General features: G+C 40.5%; 1 protein-coding gene across 5 annotated transcripts in view; it reads right to left on the minus strand.

Annotated features, from left to right (window-relative positions):
* Window positions 1-13943: 13943 nt before the first annotated feature.
* The window catches only part of yars1 (tyrosyl-tRNA synthetase 1), a 35234-nt gene continuing 25245 nt past the window's right edge, over window positions 13944-23932 (minus strand). For 3 of the 5 annotated variants that reach the window (XM_078237943.1, XM_078237942.1, XM_078237944.1), the window contains exons 12-14: window positions 22662-22855; window positions 17413-17554; window positions 15120-15992 (exon numbers count right to left, since the gene is read on the minus strand). In XM_078237943.1, the coding sequence (XP_078094069.1) occupies window positions 15882-15992; window positions 17413-17554; window positions 22662-22855 (447 nt within the window). In that variant the 3' untranslated portion in view covers window positions 15120-15881. Of the gene's footprint in view, window positions 14801-15119; window positions 15993-17412; window positions 17555-22661; window positions 22856-23932 lie in introns of those variants that run through there. The other 2 variants (XR_013500447.1, XR_013500448.1) reach the window with 2 other exon arrangements.

The following is a 23932-nucleotide window of genomic DNA, read 5'->3' on the forward strand; positions in this document are numbered from 1 at the left end:
TTCACACGAATGGTTCTGTAATGCTCTGCCTAGAAGTGTGGTGGAGGAAAGTTCAATTGAGGCATTTAAGAGGGCATTAGATGATTACTTGAATAGAAACAATGTGCAGGGGTACGGGGAAAAGTCAGGGGAATGGCATTGAGACATGATGCTCGTTTGGAGAGCCGGTGCCGACCCAATGGGCCAAATGGCCTCCTTCTGCACCGTAACAATTCTGTGATTCTGTGAAATCACCCTCTTTAATGTTAGCCATTTGCTTATCTCTCTGAATGCTAAACTGAATAAGAAGATGTACTGTACTTAAAGGTCATATTATCCATGCCATATCCTCATTGCAGGCTGACTGTTCCGATACAGTTTATGTGCTCAGGGCAAAAACAGGACCATATTAAATTTGTTTGCTGGCTGTATAATCCGTACAATAATTATGAACACTGACGTTATTTGAAGTAGAAAAGACCCATTAACTCATACCACCCACCCCCCAACCACCAGTAAAATACATTGGTAGAAACCAAATGGAAAATAGAGAAAAATATGTGATTGTTTCTGAATTGAAAGAAGGCAGGTAGATTGTTAATAGAGCAAATGTGCTTTTATTCACCAGAAAAGAAGAAAACTCCTCGTAGATAATAGAAATTGGTAGATAACCAGGAATCCCAATGAATAAAATTGAAGTGGAATAAATGTGCAATCTGTGCATTTAATCACTAACACAGAGCATTGCTATCACACTCCTCCCATGGGATGATTCTAAATGGACCTTGTTCACAGTCGCTGCAAAGCACTGGGTTCACATTAAATGGTTGATTCTTTATTCTCTGGATATATTGGATTCATCTTGGATCTCTCAAATGTTCCTCATATCTAAAGAAAATGCTTTATTAGTAAGATGTGATTTGATTTGGGCGGCATGGACAAGTTGGGCCAAAGGGCCTATTTCCATGGTGTGAACCTCTATGACTCTATCTATGATTTATTATTGTCACATGTGTTGGTATACAGTGAAAAATATTGTCTCTTGCGCACTACGCAGACAAAGCATACTGCACGTAGGGAAGAAGAGAAGGAGAGGGTGTAGAATGTAGTGTTACAGTCCCACTTGTTCACCTGTACAAAGCACAGGTGCCTGTACATTGAAAAATCCAGAGACAGTGGGACGCTACAGTGGCAGTATGTGGTGGTACAATAAGCAGGTGACTCACATTTTACACACCTGGGAGGGAGTTTATTTGACAAATCACATGAGTCTTCCTGTGATTGAAAACCCATTCACATTCTGCAGCAAGCGTGTTGTAAAAACATTTTGTTCAGAATTGCATGAAACTTCAGAAAGCAAAGATGGAAGCAACATCAGATCACCTAGATGCAGTGAAGTTAATTCTTTACTCCTCACACAGCCCGACTTCTTCAAAAAATGTTGCGGTGAGGTACATGATTAACATGAGCATTAATGATCAATTTCATTTTGCACTGTATTGTAAAGAAAATATTCCAGTGTTCAATTTTTAAAAATGAAAAACATAGCTGATAGTTCAGTCCTTTAGTAACAACTAATGCAATACTATTTAAAAGATCAATATCACACCTATTGCACATATGTTTCTCTTCATCATTGCAAATGGAAATAAATGTTCTTTATTTAATAAACATCAAGTTCAATGGGAATGAATTTACTTTCTAAATATCCGTAGAGCCAATGGCCCTCACCATTATTTATGCACAAATCACACAGCGACTGCAGGTGAGTGAGGGTTAAACATGAAAATCTAAAGGTAAAATCAATTCCAGCCTCCCGGACTACCTGGATCCACTACAGTTTGCCTATTGCCGCAACGGGTCCATAGCAGACACCATCTCCCTGGCCCTGCACTCAACCCTGGAGCACCTAGATAACAAGGACACCTATGTCAGACTCCTATTTATTGACTACAGCTCAGCCTTCAACACCATTATTCCTACAAAATTCATCTCTAAACTCCGTGGCCTGGGCCTCGGCACCTCCCTCTGTGACTGGATCACAATTAGTAAGGATAGGCAACAACACCACCTCCACGATCATCCTCAACACTGGTGCCCCACAAGGCTGTGTTCTCAGCCCCCTACTATACACCTTATACACCTATGACTGTGTTGCCAAATTCCACTCCAATTCGATTTTCAAGTTTGCTGACGACACCACTGTAGTGGGTCAGATCTCAAACAATGAAGAGACAGAGTACAGGAATGAGATAGAGAATCTGGTGAACTGGTGCAGCGACAATACTCTCTCCCTCAATGTCAACAAAAAAAAAGGAAATTGTCATCGACTTCAGGAAGCGTAGAGGAGAACATGCCCCTGTCTACATCAATGGGGCAAAATAGAAAGGGTCGAGAGCTTCAGGTTTTTAGGTGTCCAGATCACCAACCATCTGTCCTGGTCCCCTCATGCTGACACTATCGTTAAGAAAGCCCACCAACGCCTCTACTTTCTTAGAGGACTAAGGAAATTTGGCATGTCAGCTATGACACTCTCCAACCTTTACAGATGCACCATAGGGAGCATTCTTTCTGGTTGTATCACAGCTTGGTATGGCTCCTGCTCTGCCCAAGACTGCAAGGAACTACAAAAGGTCGTGAATGTAGCCCAATCCATCACACAAACCAGCCTCCCATCCATTGACTCTGTCTACATTTCCCGCTGCCTCGGCAAAGCAGCCAGCATAATTAAGGACCCCACGCACCCCGGATATTCTCTCTTCCACCTTCTTCCGTCGGGAAAAAGATACAAAAGTCTGAAGTCACGTACCAACCGACTCAAGAACAGCTTCTTCCCTGCTGCTGTCAGACTTTTGAATGGACCTACCGTGCATTAAGTTGTTTCTTCTCTACGCCCTTGCTGTGACTGTAACACTACATTCTGCACTCTCTTGTTTCCTTCTCTATGAACAGTATGCTTTGTCTGTATAGCGCACAAGGAACAATACTTTTCACTGTATGTTAATACATGTGACAATAATAAATCAAATCAAAAGGTTGCTGTGCATTAGGTGCTGTTAGCTTCATGAAATGACATCTTACTGTCTGGATCATTAGTGAAATGCAATGAACAGCACAAAGACCCTATTTTGTTTCAGATTCCAGCATTCGCTTTTATATGAAGATCCTATAACTGCTTGGTAGATAACAGCTAGATTTATCACGAAAAGTTCAGTCATGTTTTGACCTCATGTTTTGTGCCACACAACACAGAAATCAAGCTGCAGCCAATAACACAGGGTTGTGCAGCAAGGGGTTAATTTGGAGATGTACTCAAAGACAGTGGCTCATCAAAAGGGTTTGGACATTGACTGATTCATAACATGGAACCAATGGTACCAGGGAAGTGCTATTACTTACTATTGGGTGAGATTTTCCGGCCACGCTTGCCCAGAATCCAGAAAATCCTGCCCGAGGTCAACGGGACCTTTCCATGGTCTGCCCCTCGCCCGCTACGATTCCCATGGCAGGCAGAATGTGAAAATTAGTTCCTTTGACTAATGTAATTAAGAGACTAGAAGCAAAATGCTACGGATGCTGGAATCTGAAACAAAAACACAAACTGCTGGAAAATCTCAGGAGGTCTGACAGCATCTGCGGAGAGAGAATGGAGCCAACGTTTTGAGTCTGGATGAGTCTTGGACAAGATTTATACTGTGAGGGTTGGGGGCTGTAATTGATAGGAATGGCATAGACAAAAAGACATCGGGAATGTAAATGGTGATAAAGACCGAGAATGGTGCAAAACTGCTGGAAAATCTCAGCAGGTCTGACATTTGTGGAGAGGGAATCAACATTTTGAGTCTGGATGACCCTTTGTCAGAGCTGAAGACAAGGAGAGTAGGATGAGATTTATACTGTAAGGGTGGTGGGGTGGTTTGTGTAATTGACCAAGATGTCACAGAAATAGGCCAGAATGTTACAGTATTCATGCCGGTGGGATTTTCCCATCCCGCTGCAGTAAATGGAGATTTGGCTGGGCACCAAATTCTTCAACCTCACTGCAGGCGGGAGTGTGGCGTGAACGGCTGGTAAAAAGGCACCCATAGTTTTTCTGTTTTTGTTGCAATTAAGAGACTGATCACCCAAAACAATGGCACAAGGAATGTGTCGCTGATATAATAGTCTAGCAATTGTAATGCAACTAAAGCCTACATCACAGCCAATGGTGTTGGAATCTGACATTGCAAATATGATTGGTTTCTCTCGGAGAGGAATAGGGCCATTCAAAACTTCATCACCCTTGCAGCCAGGTGCTGTTACTGTGTTGCCCCAAAACAGCAGGAGAATTGAGAACTGATCATATTCATCTGGGATGTATTTTCCATGAAAAGACTGTCATATACATCTGGACTATGTCATGGTGGCACAGTGGTTAGCACTGCTGCCTCACTGCACCAGGGACCCAGGTTTGAGTCCGGCCTCGGGTGACTGTTTGTGTGGAGTTTGCACATTCTCCCTGTGACTGCGTGGGTTTCCTCTGGGTGCTCCGGTTTCCTCCCACAGTCTGAAAGACGTGCTGGTTAGATGGATTACCATGCTAAATTCCCCCTTAGTGTCCCAAGATGTGTAGGTTAGGGGGATTAGCGAGGTAAATGCGCAGGGTTACAGGGATAGGGCAGGGGAGAGGGCCTGGGCAAGATGCTCTGTCGGAGAGTTGGTGGAGACTCGATGGGCTGAATGGCCTCCGATTGCACTGTAGGGATTCTACGATTTTATGTGTGGAATAAACTATGAGTGCTGAACTATTATTTGAGTTTATATATTGAGTTTGTGTCTTTATATGCCCTGTTTGTGAATTGAAATCCCACTCACCTGATGAAGGAGCAGCGCTCCAAAAGCTAGTGGCTTTTGCTACCAAATAAACCTGTTGGACTTTAACCTGGTGTTGTGAGACTTCTTACTGTGTTTACCCCAGTCCAACGCCGGCATCTCCACATCATGCTAAACTATTAGACATTGATTATCAGCAGTTAATAGGTGATGTATGTCTTTCACAGAGAACCCAAGGGAATATCAAAGATGAGATCATAAGCTTCCAAACAGAACCAAAGGATCGGAGTATTGCCAAATTTGGGAAATGGGTTGGCTGGGACAGCAGCAGAAATGGTATAATTGGGGACAGAAATCATGGAGCATCTCAGTTTTCTGCACGCAATCGAGGATGTCGATAGAGTCTGGTCAACACCACCAGGGGACTTAAAACACAATCGGAAGGCAAATCGAGGGGGCGATTGAAAATGAAGTTAAGTGTGTAAAGATTTAAGTATTAAATTAGGAACAAGGTGGGAATTTAGTGTCTAATGGGACAAGATTCTGGGTAACGTAGCTGTAATTGTAACTGCATTTTGCGGTTTGCTGAATCGCTGAGAGCTGGGGGAAATTCAATAAAGCGATTGTGAATTATCAGAGGAAACTTGCCTCACTGGCCCTTCAGATCAAGCCATGCACTCGTGAATTATGTCACAAACTTAAGTGTGGGGACGCTTTCTGAGGGAGAAAGGAGAAGCCTGCAGAAATGTCCAGCTAACCCACCAACTAAAACATGTACAAGTGAAATAGTGATGCCATTTGTTATCGTGGGATATTGACCTATGGGGATGCTTACTGAAGATGCATGCATGCACCTCTAATTCCAATTGATATATCTATAATGATTCAAATGCTCTTGAGACATTTTCCCATGATCATTGTACAGGATCTTATTCACACGCAAGAACTTGCTTTCCATTAACCCAAATGTGGCTTTATATAGGATGCAGTTTGGGTGATAGCATGCCAGGGTGAACAACAAACTTCTTTTCCATTAACTTGCCAACCAGAAGAATATGTATGTTCATCATAAAATCCTCCTCTCTAATAAACTATCAGATCATATAGCTAAGGGTAAGAAACTACAAAATTTATTAAGAAATAGAATTAAACAAAACTAATAACAAACATACAAGAGTGCTTAATTTCTCACTCATTTCTAAATATTAAATAGCTCAACTTTCATAACTCCAATAGTTTATTAGTGTCTCAAGTAGGCTTACATTAACACTGCAATGAAGTTAGTGTGAAAATCCCCTAGTCGCCACACTCCGGCGCCCGCTCGGGTACACCGAGGGAGAATTTAGCATGGCCAATACACCTAACCAGCATGTGTTTCAATCTGCGGGAGGGAACTGGAGCACCTGGAGGAAAACCGTACAGACACGGGGAGAATGTGCACACTCTGCGGGAATCGAACTCGGGTCCCTGGCGCTGTGAGGCAGCAGTGCTAACCATTGTGCTGTTAAATAGTGTATTTCCAGCTACAAATGCATCTACAGATGACGGATCAGATTAAAAGGGTTATCAGCTCCAAAAATGTCAACATATCAAAGATGTGCCATTTCATATAATTTAGAACAAAAATATCTCCAATTGATCGCAGTGTTAATAACCTGAATATGAGAATATAAATATCACTTGTCTATGTGTTTTTAAGAAGCAGACTGACCAATTAAATACTGCATATCAAAAATGATAGTCTTTGAAGTAATTGGCTATCACACTAATGTATTTATGAATCCTTTATGCAACCTTTGTGCATAGCTTTGTGTATTCTTGATTGATATGATGCAGTTTTATTTAGAGTTTGGAGTCTCCTTTCTTCAAACAGGGTGTTTTTCAAAGTTTTGTATTAATTTCTAAAGCAGATGGTCGGAATGATATACTAAGGCAACATTGATAATTGACAGCAATATGTTGTAGTTCGCCCCAACCATAGAAACCAAGCGATTGGAAATTTTGGTATCAAAGCAATAGTCAATTTACGGGATTATCTGAAGTATCCGAACTCCTTTGAGACTGCAGAAAATGGCACAAAATCTTCATTCTTGGCCTTAACAAAAGAAAAACAGTCTATTTCATTAACATACATTATCCATATTTGGTAATTGCTTTTGTGATGATACTGTGCCTTTAAGAAATGTATTTGTGTCATGTTTCTTGTGCAGGATTTTTTTAGCAGTCAGTTCTATTATTGGTGCCACTTTGACTGTAACTGGCACCCTCCATGTTGATGTTGCTGAAGCACAATTGGTTCTAATGGCTGGAGTGTTTGCTTTTAATCTGAACTAATGCAAATCTGTTATTTTAGTGTTTTCCCCAGTGTTTTTCAGAGTAGGGCTTGATTAGGTTGATTGACAGGAAAAAAATCATGTGACTGGGTGGGACTAGTCTTATTCAGAGAAATCAAGTCAGTTGCTGCTTGGCATCTTTAGAGAGAAGTAGCTCTTTCTTTCTCTCGAGATTGGAGACTGAGATCTGCCTGAAAACATGTCTCTTCCTCTGAAGTTCTGCTGTTTGAAGTTAGCTCTTTCTCTGGAGGTGGCTCTATGGGACTCAGAAGACAGGTTGCCTTTCTGTCCAAAGGGGTCAGAAGGCTGGAAATCTAGCATCCATATGAGCATATCTGTTGTTGTGCTAATTGATTCTGAAGAAGGATTCATGTCTGTGGGAATATGCTTAAATTGGAACTATAGAGATAGATAGCTGTCATGAATTATACCTTGTCATATTTAAATATTTCAACTGGTAAAAGTTACACTAATTCTTTTTGTTATATTTTAACTGTGTTCTTAAATAAAGTTTGTTTTAATATAAGCTTCCTAGTGGGTTAACAGAATCACACCTGGAGCAAAACACTTTATGCTCGCACTAATCCCAAAATCAAATAAAGTTGGGGTGTGGGCTAACTTCATAATATACCTTGGAGTTTCTCATCTGGTCCCTAACACTGAAAAAAAATAACCAGTCTGTTTGTCATTTCTATTGCCACACCTCATATAACTCGCATCTAATTTTTCTGCTAAAATTATGAGAGGACAGTATAGTCAATGATGTCATATATAGAGCTTCTATCATAAAATAATAGTGTTGTTGTGACCCAGTTGATTGAACTTATGTTCCATATCCGAATACATTCCGTGCATCAGCATCAAAGCAGAATTTAAAAGTCGGTTTATGCTGAAAATAACAGAGGTGACGATTGGCTTTTCAAAATCTTAAGATTTGGAAAGCACTCAGAAACATTTCCAAGTCAATTATGGCTTGTAATTCAATTTTATTTTTTATATTTAATTTACAAGCAGGCTTTAGTGTCTGTCTTTGGTATTGGTATGAGTGAACTATGTGACACTTCCACCTTAGTGAGGCCATAAATGAGAATCACACCTAGCACACTAGTTAGCTCCTAGCACACTAGTTAGCCCTGCTGCCTCACAGCACCAGGGACCCGGGTTTGATTCCCGGCTTGGGTCACTGTCTGTCTGTGCAGAGTCTGCAATTTCTCCCCGTGTCTGCATGGGTTTCCTCCGGGTGCTCTAGTTTCCTCCCACAGTCTGAAAGACATGCTGGTTAGGTGCAATGGCCATGCTAAATTCTCCCTCAGTGTACCTGAAAGTGTCAGGAGTGGAACATCAAATCTCATGGAACATTACATCTTTTAGTCATTCACTTTAATTATTTTTACCAATGACAAATGTAGTTGCAATGATTTTCTTCCTAATCGTAATTATAGAAAATATTCTGAATGCTAACAGCCTGACAAATACTGGTGATTTGTATATATGGCCTGCTCTCACTGCAGAATTGTCACCAATAGCTATTTTCAACCTCACTGAGGTTTTATGGGCTATACTATACTTCTGATAACATCCATCAGTCCTGGGGTTAAAAAGACACCAATTGGTCCTTAATCAGGAATCTTGACAGATAATATTGCACAAATTAACATTTTCCTGATGACATATACTGAAACCACATGAAACAGTCAGCTCAAGCTGAAGCCTTCCAGCGAGCTGGCTAATGTGGGTGTTATTTAGTGCTGCTATCAAGTAAACCAGATTTGAATCCCAATTTCAAACTGAAAGGTGTACAGGCAAAAATAGGATTTTCCTAACTCAGAGCAGCAGAGGTGGTTCACCTCAGAAGGGCAACTGAACAAATATAAATTATCGTCAACGTTTAGAATTCTGCATGTGATACATTGACATCAGCACAGACCATCAACAAAGAAATTAATAGCTCATTCATCTCATTGTTACTTGTGGGATCACATTTGCCTTTACAAGTTATTGCACTTTAGAGTATTTATTAGTGTAATGTATGCTGAGATAATCGATGCAGTGAGGTATTGCTGTAGTTTATAGGTGTCCCTGACCTGCCAAGTACAAGCTTTCACACTGAAACCAGCATTCTTATAGTAACGTCAAAGCCCATACATTTTTAAAGTTTAAAGTTCATTTATTAGTGTCACGAGTAGGCTTACATTAACACTGCAATGAAGTTATTGTGAAAAATCCCCTAGTTGCCACACTCCGTCACCTGTTCGGGTACACTGAGAGAGAATTTAGCACGGCCAATGCATCTAACCAGCACATCAGATTGTGGGAGGAAATTGGAGCACCCAGAGGAAACCCACGCAGATACGGGGAGAATGTGCAAACTCCACACAGACAGTGATCCAAGCCGGGAATGGAACCCGGGTCCCTGGCATTGTGAGGCAGCAGTGCTAACCACTGTGCCACCGTGTAGCCGTTCTTGCAGCAACCCTGCAGGTTATTCAATATTGCACTGCTTCTCATCTTTTTCAGTGCTACAGTGAAATGAGTGAAGTTATTTATCACTGACAAGTTTCTTCGTAAGTTTGCATTTTTTTTCTGTGAAACTGTCAAGTCAACATAAACAAAATTCTGTCAAATTCCTCCCTTGATATCAGTTTGGAATTAGGCACTTGAAAGTACAGCTTATCTCCCATGTTAGGAGGCTTAAATTTAACATTGCCGGGGGGACAGAACAGGCATGAAGGGAAGGACTGTCTGTTTATATACCCTGCCTAATTTTCCTATCCATTGAAGTCAAAATTTGCAATTATATGTATTTGCATTTGTAGCCCCTTTAACATAATGGAGTTCATTGATCAAAATTTGATACTAAGCCTTATTAAGAAATATTAGAAAAAATAACCAAAATCTTCACGAAAGAGGTCAGATTAAGGACTTTGTGGGGGTAAGGGAGGAAAAGAATCAGAGCTTTTCAGCAGGGAATTACAAAGTTTACAGCTGCGGCAGCTGAGGGTAATTCATTAGAGGCCAGAATCGAAGGAGTATAGTGATATCAGAGGGGAGTAGAGATGGCATGGAGGCGAGGAAGAACAGAAACAGACTGTTGATGAGAACTGGACTAGGTCATTCAATCGAACCCAGGTCCCTGGAGCTGTGAAGCAGCAGTGCCAACCACTGTGCTACCATGCCGGTATATCATGAGAATGTTCTTGTGCCATTGCAGCTCATTTGACAGATTGTTTCAATATTGATATTTGGTCAGAAATTTCATGCCAATGATCCACCAATGAAGAAACAACATTCATGTGTCCCAATCAGGAGAATACATGACTTAAAGAAAGGTGACAGTGTTTCTGATTAAAGATCATCTCGACCAGAATCACTATTTCTTTTTTGCTCCATAGATGCCACATGACTTGTTGAGTATTTCCAGCATTTTCTGTTTTTGATTTATGGTGGTGATCTTGTCTTTCAAGGAAATTTGAGGTTTTTTGGATACAAAGGTTTGGTGAGTTGTTGCAGTGTATTGCATAGATTGTACGTAAGGTGTGTGGATCAAAAACAGAAAATGCTTGAAAATCTCAGCAGGTCTGACAGCATCTGTGGGGAGAGAATAGAGCCAATGTTTCGAGTCCAGATGGCCCTTCGTCAGTAGGTGGGTGGAAATTCAGTAGGGGGGTGGAAATTTAGTAGGGGTAGCGCTGCAAATCTGTTTTATTTCCAGCTTTTTCCATTTTTTTTCAGCTGGGCTAATCCATGCCAGTGGCGAGTATTCCATTATCCTCCTAACTGGAGCTTTGTAGATGATGGATATGCTTTGAGGGGTCAGGAGGTAAGCCATTCACAACAACATATCTAGATTTTTCTCAGCTGTTGCAGCTACATTAAGTTTCTGACCAATGGTGACAATGAACATGTTGATGGTGGTGTTACAATTGTTACTGATGTCTCATGGCACCTCGGATGCCAGATCAAGGGATGCTACATTTGTCTTTCATCTGCTCCATTTGCTACAACGGAATTGCCATGAGAGGGGTTTCCAAAGTTGAGAATTTGGGGAAAATCTGACCCCCACAAAATGGATACGTTTGGGACAGGGGGCGGTTAAAGTGTTAAATGCGAAAAATCAGCCTCAGCCTGCCCACTTCCAGTTTTAACAGAGACAGACAACCAACCAATACAGGGGGCAGGCTGGCACTTAAAATTACAAGGCTGAGTGCATTATTCTTTTTCACCATTTGAAATTTTATCCCTGGGCCAGGTTTCCAGGACCTGAAAATGGAAAGGCTAAAAAATTTAATTAATTCAATCAGACACAACTTGAAGGATGTATTTAATAAGTTGGTTCCCAGGTATTAGTGCTTAATTTTAATTCAAATGCATTCACTTAGGGGATTTTCACAGTAACTTAATTGCAGTGTTAATGTAAGCTTACTTATGACTAATAAATAAAACAAAGTTCCATGCTCCCCGGACATACTCTCTCCCACCTTCTTCTGTCAGGAAAAAGATACAAAAGTCTGAGATCACGTACCAACCGAGTCAAGAACAGCTTCTTCCATGCTGCCATCAATAAGATAAACCCATGTCTTCATTTATTTGGTTCGATTCTCTGCTGATTTGGTATATTGTCATTTGCCTTCACTTTCATTTTATAGAATTATTTATAAAGTTTGCACTGTGAAAGTATATGGAGTCTGAACTCACTGGAGGATCAACAGCCCAAATTCTCCCAGGAATTAAGTTTGATAGGGCAAAGGTTGTTGCTAAGAATTTGCTTCCTTATTGGAATATTTTCAATTCTCCTAATGCTTATTTATTTTTATTTTTTATGAGTCAAAGAAACATAAGGAAAGAAAGTTAAAACTGAAAGAATATTTTATCATTTCTATTAGTTAGGAAATAACATTACTTAATTTGCTAGTTCAGACATTAAATATGGCAAAGTTAATTGATGAAGTTTACAATTCAGAAATAATAGACCACTCCAAGCTTAGAAATGCTAACAATTATGGTACTCTTTGCAGCAGAAGGCTATGGAGGCCAGGTCATTGAGTGTCTTTAAGACAGAGATAGATCGGTTCTTGATTAATAAGGGATCGGGGTTATGGGGAAAAGGCAGGAAAATGGGGATGAGAAAAATATCAGCCATGATTGAATGGTGGAGCAGACTCGATGGGCCGAGTGGCCTAATTCTGCTCCTATGTCTTAAGTAGGCTTACATTAACACTGCAATTAAGTTACTGTGAAAATCTCCTAACTGAATGCATTTGAATTAAAATTAAGATTGCAATATTCTGACGAAGGTCATCCAGACTCAAAACATTGGCTCTATTCTCTCCCCACAGATGCTGCCAGACCGGCTGAGACTTTCCAGCATTTTCTGTTTTTGTTTGTGATATCAATAAGTTGCTTTACTTGACGTATGTCTAACATAGCTAGATGTCCACCAGTGATATAGTAACCTAATGATATGATCACCACAAAAGTCTATAGTTTTCATTTGAATCTTAAATTATGCCCGAAGAGCCACATGAAAATAATTTTGAGCTTATACAGCCTAAAACTACACATACTGATGTATTCAAGTGGGCCGATACAAGGGAATATAAACTCCAAAGGCTGACGGAATGGAAAGGCTAATTGAAAAAAAAATAAGTGTGCATAAGCTGAAGAGTTTTTTCAATTAGACAATTCCCCTGGCATTAATACTTAGAAAGCACTTAAGTGAAAATTAATTTGAAAGATTGTCTCACCCGCATATTTCATTTGCATTGTCAAGGATTTTGTACCTTCTCTTTAATTTGTGCACCAAACCATACTGTGGTGAAAAAGAAAGCACTCTTTTTTTAAAAAGAGTGGCTTATTGGCCTTTAATGTATTCTTTTAAAACAACACTGGATAACTGTTTTAACACCTCTCACCGCAAAAGGAGACTCCATTTGGGATTTAGTTCCATAGCCACCAACTACACCCCACCCAAAAGGCTATTTTCCCTGTGTTAGCCTGGGTAGTTAATGGAACCTGAAAGGAATTACAAAAATAGTCCCAACTCCCCTGTCCTCACTCAGTGTCCATTTTAGGTGCACCTACAGTAGTGGTCACTACACACCTGTCAACAGAAAGCCCTCTGGCTGACTTTTCTACCTCCCTTTCCCAGCCAGAAAATACCAAGCTCGATTGTAACTTACGTATCTTAGTACCTGATGAATTGACAGTGGAGACTAACGAACTTAGCTGATGCTAAGTAACACACTAGGCAATACTGAGTTATAACTGGAGTTCTGGGATTCTCTGCTTTTCCAAAAAGAACCAACCTATCTGATGATGCCTGGAGTTAAATGTACAATCTTTCTTGCTTCAATAACTACTTAATTTCCTAAACAACTGCTTCAAGGACACGGAAAATGTGAGCACCAGTTACACAGTGCCATCGTCTCCATTCTCTGGACAATTAGCAGAAAAATTGGCTGCATCACAAGCCAACAATTAAAGCAGTGACCGCTCGAAGCTTAGAAATGCTGACCATCGAGCTTTTTGAAGTTGAGTGGACAGCCTGATGGGATCACCATGGCAGAGTCAAGTGCCAATCTACCTGATAGTCTGTCCAGTCAAGTCAACCCTGGACAGGATACTTTCTGGCACATCTTACTTGAGGCACAATTTGCAGAGCTAAGAGGAAAGAGCAGGGAGTGAGATTAATTGAGCTGGCACTTGCACAAAGGGTCAAATGACTTCCTCCTGCGATGTATAATTCTAAATTACAGCAGAAATAGAAATTGTTGGAGCTTGACAACAATCTAAACAAGTGATGAAATACTTAAAAAGAATACAATTAAAAAGTATGAGTCCTTTTCTATTGTAAAAGCAGATACATCATTTACACCACTTTGTAATTAGACTTCCTTTAATGCTGGAAAACCAATCACCTTTTACTTTTTAAAAATAGAAACCAGATAGAATGAACACTGCCATCATCCGTGTATATCCTGACTTCCAGGCTGATGATGGAGAGATGGTCATTGCAGCAATGTCCTGGAGCTGAGCTGATTGGCCTCCAACAACCACAAGCATCTTCCTTTGTGTCCGGTATGATTCTGGCCAATGACTTTACTTTTAAAGTTTTTAATGAGAATGCCTTGGTGCCACATTCCCTAGAGGGCATTCCCATCTCACCTCTAGAATGCAGCTCATGAGCAGGTTATGTGGCAAGTAAGTGGCACTTGATCATACACCCAATTATCACATTCCATCATTTTGTTGATCATCGTGAGTAGGCTGCTGAGGTGATATTGATCAGATTGCAATCGCCCATTTTTTCTGTGGACAGGTCACATTCTGTTGTAAATGCCAACCTCTATTGGAACAGCTTGGCTCGAGGTGTGGCAAGTTCTGGAGCACAAGTCTTCAGCACCACACCCAGGATATTATCTGCAACATCCAGTGTGCTTAGCCATTTCTTGATAGAATTATTTATTAAAATTTTCAACAAAAATATAGTTAATGATATCATTGTATATTCTGATTACTGTATCGCTGGCAGGAGGACTTTCAAACATTCCAGTTCCTTGGCCAATTCTGGAAGCAAATGTGCCTTTAAAAGTAGAGAATTTGTTGAAGACGAATAAAAATCTATCTTTAAAGCATAATTCCAGTTGGATAAACATGTCAGTATTATTTCAAATCATCTGTTGAATGAAAAGCAATTTTGGTTGCTTAAAATCATTGTACATGATCCGACCATCTAAACTACAACAAACATGATATAACTTAGAATTGTACATCAACTTTAACATGATGAGATGTCACAAGTCATTCATAAAGTGAGGAATAAGGATAGGCTGCAAGGTGGTGGCTAGAACAGTCTCTGATCCAAAGCCTCAATGAATGAAACTTGGCAGTTACGTACATGTTAGGTGCTAGAATTTCCTGGGTCAGAATGTGCAACTTATTCACGCTGCTGCAAACTTAAACACGCATATAGAGTCAATGGACAGACAATTATATCTAGCTTTAGATGATTTAATTGCATGTTAAATTATACAGGAAAGAATGTTTCATCAGCAACAGATTAAAATCCAAGTACAATTTTGAGGTTGAGTTTGTATAATTACAGTATTCATCATTTGAATTCAACTGTATACATTGATAAATAGGCTGTGCACATTCAGCTCCAGCTGAGGGTGTACAATTAAGACGGAAGAAACTGGAATAATTCATAATGTTCTTGTTTATTCTGAGGGAACTGTTAAAGAACGCTACCCCTTTGCCATGCACTGCCCTTCAACAAGGTTTTTAGTTGGTGCAGTAACACAAAATCCTTCCTTGTGATTAGATGATGCTTTAATATCTAACCACCCAGGAGTGTTGTTATCACATTACCAAATTTCCCTACTACAGGTGTCAAGGAATCGATTATTAGCTAAAATGCCCACAACAATTATCCGAGAAATTTTATAAGGATGCCACAATAGAAATAACTGCATCATAGTACTTTGATAATCTTTATATATTAATAATATTTTGGTCAGAATACCATTATTCACGAAGGTCTGATTTTTCCAAGATTAAAAGCCATCACCAAGTTTCTTCTCCATATTTCAATGTTTTGTGCTATCACCAACAGCAGAAGTTGACATGTCTTGAGTGTAAATCACTAAGAGGTTGCAATATAATGACATACCTACTGTACAGGGCATGGAGCTGAAGACAATGTTAAATGAAGAACAACCCTTGTATTTCCATGTAGAACTACATAATCCTTGTTCACTAACTTATATTTCCTCCTTTCAGTGATTTACATGTTACAACACCAAGCTTGGTCATAAAATCCTTCTGCTGCCACTGGGCTGTGCAATCATCTGAGATCTTGAAATCAACCTGCAAATAAAATAAATATTAATCATAATAATTTTGTACATCATTTAGTTGCAACAATTTACTTGCGTAAATGATTGAGACAGTGACGATTGCTTATTTTAAGGAAAACTGAACAAATATTAAAAGCAGATGAAGGAACGATGTGATGGAGAGAGAAGGGGGCAATAGGATGTATGATTACTCTAACAGCGACAACAAATAGGATAGTTCACAGTCTCCTTATGCTGTAAATCTCAATTTTTACAATGTCCCATTTCAGTTTGTCTCTGTACGAGCTGCAGTTATTATCAATGGTATATTCTGTATCTGAAGTATACCAGTTTATTCCGCAGAGGATGTTTCTGAACTGTAATCTTTCAAAGCTACTTTCTCCTTACAATGTTATGAGAGCAGTCTAAAATAAATTACGAAATAAATTAGTCATGAAGAAGGACTGGTGGAAAAGCTGCATTAGAAAATTCTCCCGATACTGTCCTTTCTTCCATGATTAAAAGTTGGATACAGTTGTGCTCCAACAGGCCAGAAGACTCACTCTGCTAAGCAAAGGCAATATAGGCAGTTTTTATGCATAGAACATCCCTTAAAAATGGATGCACGTACTATAGCCAATAATTCCCTGCTGAGGAAGTGAATAGGGTCATTGATCTGTATCAACATCTGATCAATGAAACATTGAAAATGCCACTAGGGATACAAATGATTTCCATAGAGTCCATTAGGTCCACACCAACTCTCCGAAAGAACATCCCACCCAGGTCCTCCCCTCTGCCCTACCCCGTTATCCTGCACATTTACCATGGCTAATCCACCCACCAGACACATCTTTGGACACCGAGGGGCAATTTATCATGGCCAATTAACTTAACCTGCACATCTTTAGACTGCAGGAGAAAACCGGAGGAAACTGCACACTGACAGGAGTAGAACACGCAAACTGCACACAAACAGGGGAGAATGTGCAAATTGCACACTGTCACCCAGTCAGAATCGAACCAGGGTCCCAGGCACTGTGAGGCAGCAGTGCTAACCATTGTACCACCGTGCCGCCCTACTTAAGGAAACACCATTGCCACCCTAAGTACAAAAGGTGGTTTCCTACCTAATGAATATTCGTTAGGTGACACCTTTACGATCACTGCAAACCCTCAAGCTGTTCACTATTCTCCATTCTAGAAAAATACACATACTTCTGGTATTTATGTCACCAGCTTCAATTTCTGTTGCTTTTCTTTACTAACACATTTGGTTCACATCTTGTGATGATAACCTCAAAAACATTTCTCAAATTCTCATAAATCCCAGAGCAAGCTTATTGTTCACAGCTGCAAAGGGATATCACATGCAAACAATTTGCTGCGAGAGTATGCTTTTTTTCCTCTCTTCAATAAATCCTTCAGTAGCTTCCTGTGGTAAGTATTACCTGTAATTTTTCAAACACTTTCTTCTTTGGTTTCAGTTCATCATCTGCTGCACCATTTTCAAATCCTACCACAAACACACGCTCTCCCGGGGCAGAACCTTCCGGAGGGTTTAACGGTTCCACTTTACGCTTTTCACCTTCTCTGTAATTACAAGGAGCAGAAACCTGACTCAACAGCAACGTTCAATACAAGATCTGCATTTGAAGCATTTACATTTCTGCTCCTTCTCTCATATTTTTCAGTCACCATCATCCTAAAATTAGTTTCAGCAATTTTACCACCTTGTCAAGGTCACAGTTTATTGGAAAAGTGCCACTTTCATTAAATCCGACTGTGCGACTTTGTCACACATCTGTATCATTTCTAATTAGTTCACACCGATGCCAACAGTTGTAATGAAATACTTATTTTATAAAGCAAGAGGGTGCAAGTTTCAACTAAATACCATAAAACTATTGAGTTCAATTACATGCATTGTCTATTGTAGAGACACAGATGCTACAGGCATGGGCTGGGTGCCATGGGCATTTTTTAAATACATTTTTTCATGGGATGTGGGCAAGGCCAGCATGTGTTGCCCATCCCCAACTGCTCTTGAACTGAGTGGCTTTCTTGGTCATTTCAGAGGGCAGTCAGGAGTCACCCACATTGTTGCAAGTCTGGAGTCACATGTAAGAACGGTAGATTTCCTCCTCTAAAGGAACCAGATGAATTTTTATGATAATTGATGATCATTTTACGGTCACCATTAGAGACTAGCTTTTTTTTTCATAATTCCAGATTTATTAATTGAATTGATTCCACCAATTGCCATGATTGGACTTGAACCCATGTCCACATAGCATTAGTTTGGGCTTCTGGATCACTAGTCCAGTGACATTACCACTATGCCACCGTCTCAGCATACTCCCTCACTCTGTAGATGCTGGTTCATGTTGGGGAACAGTCTACTGGCACTGGTGCAACTTTGGTAGCTCATCTGAGTGAATACTGCTCTGCTAAGACCTTGGATAGTATCAGCAAATCGCTTAATCATAGGAATTATCACAGCCGAGTCCCATTTTAACACTGACACCAACATAGGCTTTTCTCTGTGGGGATAATGGGAAACATTCCGCAGGTAAGGCCCTAACTCATCTATTTCCTCTCCTTTGCCAAGTATATAGTGAACAATTTTAGCATAATTAATAATAATTGTTCATGCAGCCAGTTTAAGTTTCAGGGCTAGATGTTCCTCTGCTCGAGGGAACACTCAATTTCCAAGTGTCAATTAGACGAAAAAAGGGAGGGAACCCAAGATGCCAGGGCTCCTCTGCCTGTACACTTCCAAGCAATTTTTTGGATGTCCCCGAGAGGTGATGGGAGTGGAGTACTTGTCCCTGCTTTGGTGTAAGTATGCAAATAATGAAGCAGCAGAGGTCCTAATTGCAGCTTTCAACTAATTTTTCTTCTTGGAATGGTAATTGAAAACTCAGTCAGAGACACATTTGGAAGAAGCAGGCAGTAAGGGTTGCATCTACATTGAAGGTATACCAGACTTGTTTCAACAATCAGAACCCCCATAAACATACAAGTCAGGGAAGGATATACTTTGGGAACAGTCCCCTGACCTGTGTTTAGACTGGGGAGGCCAAAGGTGGGGGATGAGAAGAAAGGTAAAACATTGGGGCCTTAATCTTTTTCTCTTTTGCCTAATCTGTATTTGTGTTGTGGGGATACTCATAGAATCCCTACAGTGCAGGAGGAGGTCATTCAGTCCGTCGTATCTGCACTGACTCCCCCGACAGAGCATCCGTCCGACAGAGTCCACTCCTGCCCTATCCCTGTAATCCCACATGTTTGATCCCCCTAACCTACACATCTTTGGAAGCTGAGGGACAATTTAGCATGGCCAATTCACCTAACCTGCACATCTTTGGACTGTGAGAAGAAACTGGAGCACCTGGAGGAAACCCACGCAGACATGGGGACAACATGCAAATTCCACAGTTAACCGAAGCTGGAATGGAACTGGTAAAGTCTGATCTCTTCCTGCATTCTGCAACTAAGGATGAAGGATGGCAAAACTGAAGTACTGGGTATTTCTGACATGGCATTCATTGTCAATAACCTCTTGCTGAGACTCTGATGTCTCAGAGGGTAAATGCACTCAGGCATGCACACCCAAAAGCTTCTTGGTGTGATCGCCACCCTAGGGTGAGTTAGTCAATTTCCATCTGTGATGGGACAAGCATCTGCTGTGGTTTCTGCTCCTCTGGCTACCTAGCAAATCCTGCTGAAAGCGTAAAATCATACACCAGGACCATGAATGGACGGGCTAAGATTAGAAACTACCAACTAGAATGGTGAAGTACGCATGGCTGTCACTTATGCATTTCAAGTGTTAGCACTGTTCCGTCCATTTCAGGGGAAATAGTAAGATCCAGCCATAAGATAGGATGCCCAAACTGAACTCTAATTAGAAGCCCCAAGATGGCAGAGCTAGTCAGTCAGGCATTTTATTTGCAACAGAAGGTTTTGTTTTAAAACTCCAGGATATACGACATAGACAGAATAGAATTGGAAAAGGCTACTGTTGTCAATCTGGACTGGTCTTAATGTAAACATATGAGATTTGATATTTCTTTGCATTTCTATCCATTGCGAATTTTTTTCTATTTTTATAGACGTGTACAGCTGACGATATTTCTACCAATAAATGCACTGCTAAGATGCTGCCTGAATAAAAGGAGCCAAGTGCAAGCTACAGGAAAACATGTCAGCGCATTCTTTGAGCCAAACACTGATTGAATTTACAGGTCTATAGATTGCTTCAAAGTTGCAGCACTATGAAATATGCATCAGCTTCAAAGTACAAGGTATTCCAAAATCAATTTCCAGTTGAAATTTCTTGGCTAAAATCCACTTTAAAATGCACATTTCCAAAAATGACAAAAAGATGCAAAGTGTTTTGTTAAATATAAAGACCACGAATGGATAGGCTACCAAGTCCTAGCTCAGCCACAAGGATCCAGAAGCAAATGGACAAATAAGAAACATGAATATAAATAAATTTGCCAAATAAGAGTTGGAGGAGGGGAGATGTCACCGGACTAGCAACCCAGAGGCCGAGGCTAATGCCCTGAGGTCATGGATTGATATCCATGGCAGACGGTGGAATTTAAATTCAATTATCTGGAATTGAAAGCTAGCTTCAGTAATGGCATATATGAAATTATCATTGATCATCATAAAAACCCACCTGGTTCACTCATACCCTTTAGGGAAGGAAATCTTCCATCCTTACCTGGTCTGGCCCACATATGACTCCAGACCCACAGGAATGTGGTTAACTCTTAACTGTCCTTTGAACTGGCCTACCAATCCAGTTGATTCAAGGGCAGTAAGGGATGAGCAACAAACCCTGGCTGTGCCAGCAATGCCCACATCCCCACGAAAGAATTTTTAAAAATCGTACCCAAAAGAATGTTAGTAATGTTCCTTTAATCTCAGAGGAAGAAGGGAGACCTAGCATCGAGGAAAACATTAAACAAATGACTATTTTAGAATTTTTATATCTAGCGAGGTCACCACAGTTAGCAAAGAGACTAAGATCCTGAAGATATCAAGGAATCAATAGTTACGCCAAATAGTTATCTGACAGTCAGAAAGATAGTGTTTTGTCTTCATCAAGATGAACTTGGTAAATACAATGAGGCGCTATAGAATCATAGAAACCCTACAGTGCAGAAGGAGGCCATTCGGCCCATCGAGTCTGCACCGACCACAATCCCACCCAGGCCCTACCCCCACATATTTACCCACTAATCCATGCATCCCAGGACTCTAAGGGGCAATTTTTAACCTGGCCGATCAACCTAACCCGCACATCTTTGGACTGTGGGAGGAAACCGGAGCACCCGGAGTAAACCCACGCAGACACGAGGAGAATGTGCAAACTCCACACAGACAGTGACCCGAGCAGGGAATCGAACCCGGGACCCTGGAGCTGTGAAGCAGCAGTGCTAACCACTGTGCTACCGTGCCGCCCTCACTGAATGTCCATTTTATTACGCTTCATCACAAAGGGATAAATTTGGCACATTAGATTTACCCTCAAGCAGGCTTCTTCTTTGATGGAGATAATGGAAGGCCTCATATCTTTAAACATATGAGCTGGAGGTCTCAGTAACTCAACAGGGGAGAGAGGAAATTAGAAAGGACCCTCTGGAAAGTAGAATTCTATTTTATGCTTCACGTTAAAGAAAAAGGTCAAATATCTCTGTAGGAGATGATCCTAGAAATTGCGATATTGCATCTAACAAATGTTCACATTAAGTAAAAAACTGAAGTGTTTCCTGCCAGGGTTAACGCTTTTTATATGGAACATGGCAATAAAGCAGAGATATTGGTTATATACCAACTGCAATAATAAAGTTCATTGTTAGTACTATATTACCAGAATACCGTTTAACATCCAAGATTGATAGGCAAAGGAATAAAATGAGAAGTACATATCTGTGCTCAAACAATACAAGCCAAAATGCTTTACGGTCTGAACAGATGCACATTATCAACAAAGCTATATAACATTCCACTTATGGAACTGATACCATCCTTGCATCTGGTCAATTTCACTCTACATCTGAGTAAAGATGTGGAGAAATTGGAACGTCTGTTTTGGAATTGATTTATAATGCTTTCATTTTGATCAAGTTCACTGGTAATGCACCCAATCCGAAAGTGACTATAGAAAAGTGCTGATAGCAAATAAAAAGGTAACATAAGGTTTAATGTGAAAAATATTAAATAGATATAATAATAATTTTGTACAGGGATATCAATCTCGTACGTGGAATATTAATGTCATGTGAAATTGTTTAGAATATAGTCTGCTCTGAAAATCCGCTGTAATAACTATAGTATGAAACATCAGCCAACATTAATATTTCAGGATGTTCAGAAAAGCATTGTTCATAACAGTATTGCTAACCGAGAGAAAGAATTTGATTTGATTTATTGTCACATGTACACAGTGGAAAGTATTGTTTCTTGCTGGCTATATAGACAAAGCATACAGTACATAGGGAAGAAAGGAGAGTGCAGAATGTAGTGTTACAGTCATAGCGAGGGTGTAGAGAAAGAGCAACTTAATATTGACTTGAACTTTTTATTTAACAGTCGGTTTTCTTTATCAAAAACGTATCCTGTGATGATCAAACCATGGTTTAATAGGCTTTATGACTCTCAATTACTCTTGTCTACTCACATGGATGCACAGAGCAACATAGCTTGAGATTCAATTCCTCGCATCTTCTGTGGCTTCAAATTACATAATAATATCACGTCACGATTCTGGAGCTCCTCAGCAGGAACATACTGCACTAACCCACTGACAACTGTCCGTGGTTGTGCTTCTCCGACATCCACCTTCTCCACGTACAGACTGTCTGCATCAGGGTGCTGCGGTAAACAAAAAGAAACATTAATTTCATAGCAATTGCATTCGCTTTCTGCCCACTGTGCTTCTGGGGTAAATCAGGAGATTGTGATTATAAGCTTAGATTTCAAAAGCCTGAAAATGACTGGGCATGAAAAGACAGCATCAGGTCGAAAGCTCCTGGGAAAGATTCTGCTAAAGTATAAAGGTGCATGAAGAATCTTAATTTTAAATGCACTTAGGAACTCGAGAGTAGTTTGCAGAATGGTGGATTTTAACAGTGTGAAGAACAAGAAAGGAATGTTCAGAAAAGCATTGATCATAGCAGTACTGCTAACCAAGAGAAAGAATTTGATTTGATTTATTGTCTCATGTACACAGTGAAAAATATTGTTTCTTGCGGGCTATACAGACAAAGCATACAGTACATAGGGAAGAAGAGTGCAGAATGTAGTGTTACACCCATGGCTAGGATGTAAAAAAAGATCAACTTAATGCGAGGTAGGTCCATTCAAAAGTCTGATGGCAGCAGGGAAGAAGCTGATTTTGAGTTGGTCGGTACGTGTCCTCAGACCTTTGCATCTTTTCCCCCATGGAAGAGAGTATGTCCGGGGTGCATGGGGTCCTTGAATATGCTGGTTGCTTTTCCGAGGCAGCGGGAAGTGTAACAGTGTCAATGGATAGGAGGCTGGTTTGAGTGATGGGCTGCGCTTCGTTCACGACCCTTTGTGGTTTATTGTAGTCTTGGACAGAGCAGGAGCCATACCAAGCTGTGATACAACTGGAAAGAATGCTTTCTATGGTGCATCTGTAGAAGTTGGTGAAAGTTGTAGCGGACGTGTCAAATTTCCTTTGTCTCCTGAGAAAGTAGAGGTATTGGTGGGCTTTCTTAACTATAGCGTCCGCATGGAGAGACCAGGACAGGTTGTTGCACACCTAAAAATTTGAAGCTCTCGAGCATTTCTACTTCACCCCCATTGATGTAGATAGGGGCATGCCCTCCACTATGCTTCCTGAAGTCGATGACCATCTCCTTCATTTTGTTGACATCAAGGGAGAGATTATTGTCGTCGCACCAGTTCACCAGATTCTCTCTTTCC

The sequence above is a fragment of the Mustelus asterias genome, chromosome 21, assembly GCF_964213995.1.
Source record: "Mustelus asterias chromosome 21, sMusAst1.hap1.1, whole genome shotgun sequence".
Lineage (NCBI taxonomy): Eukaryota > Metazoa > Chordata > Chondrichthyes > Carcharhiniformes > Triakidae > Mustelus > Mustelus asterias.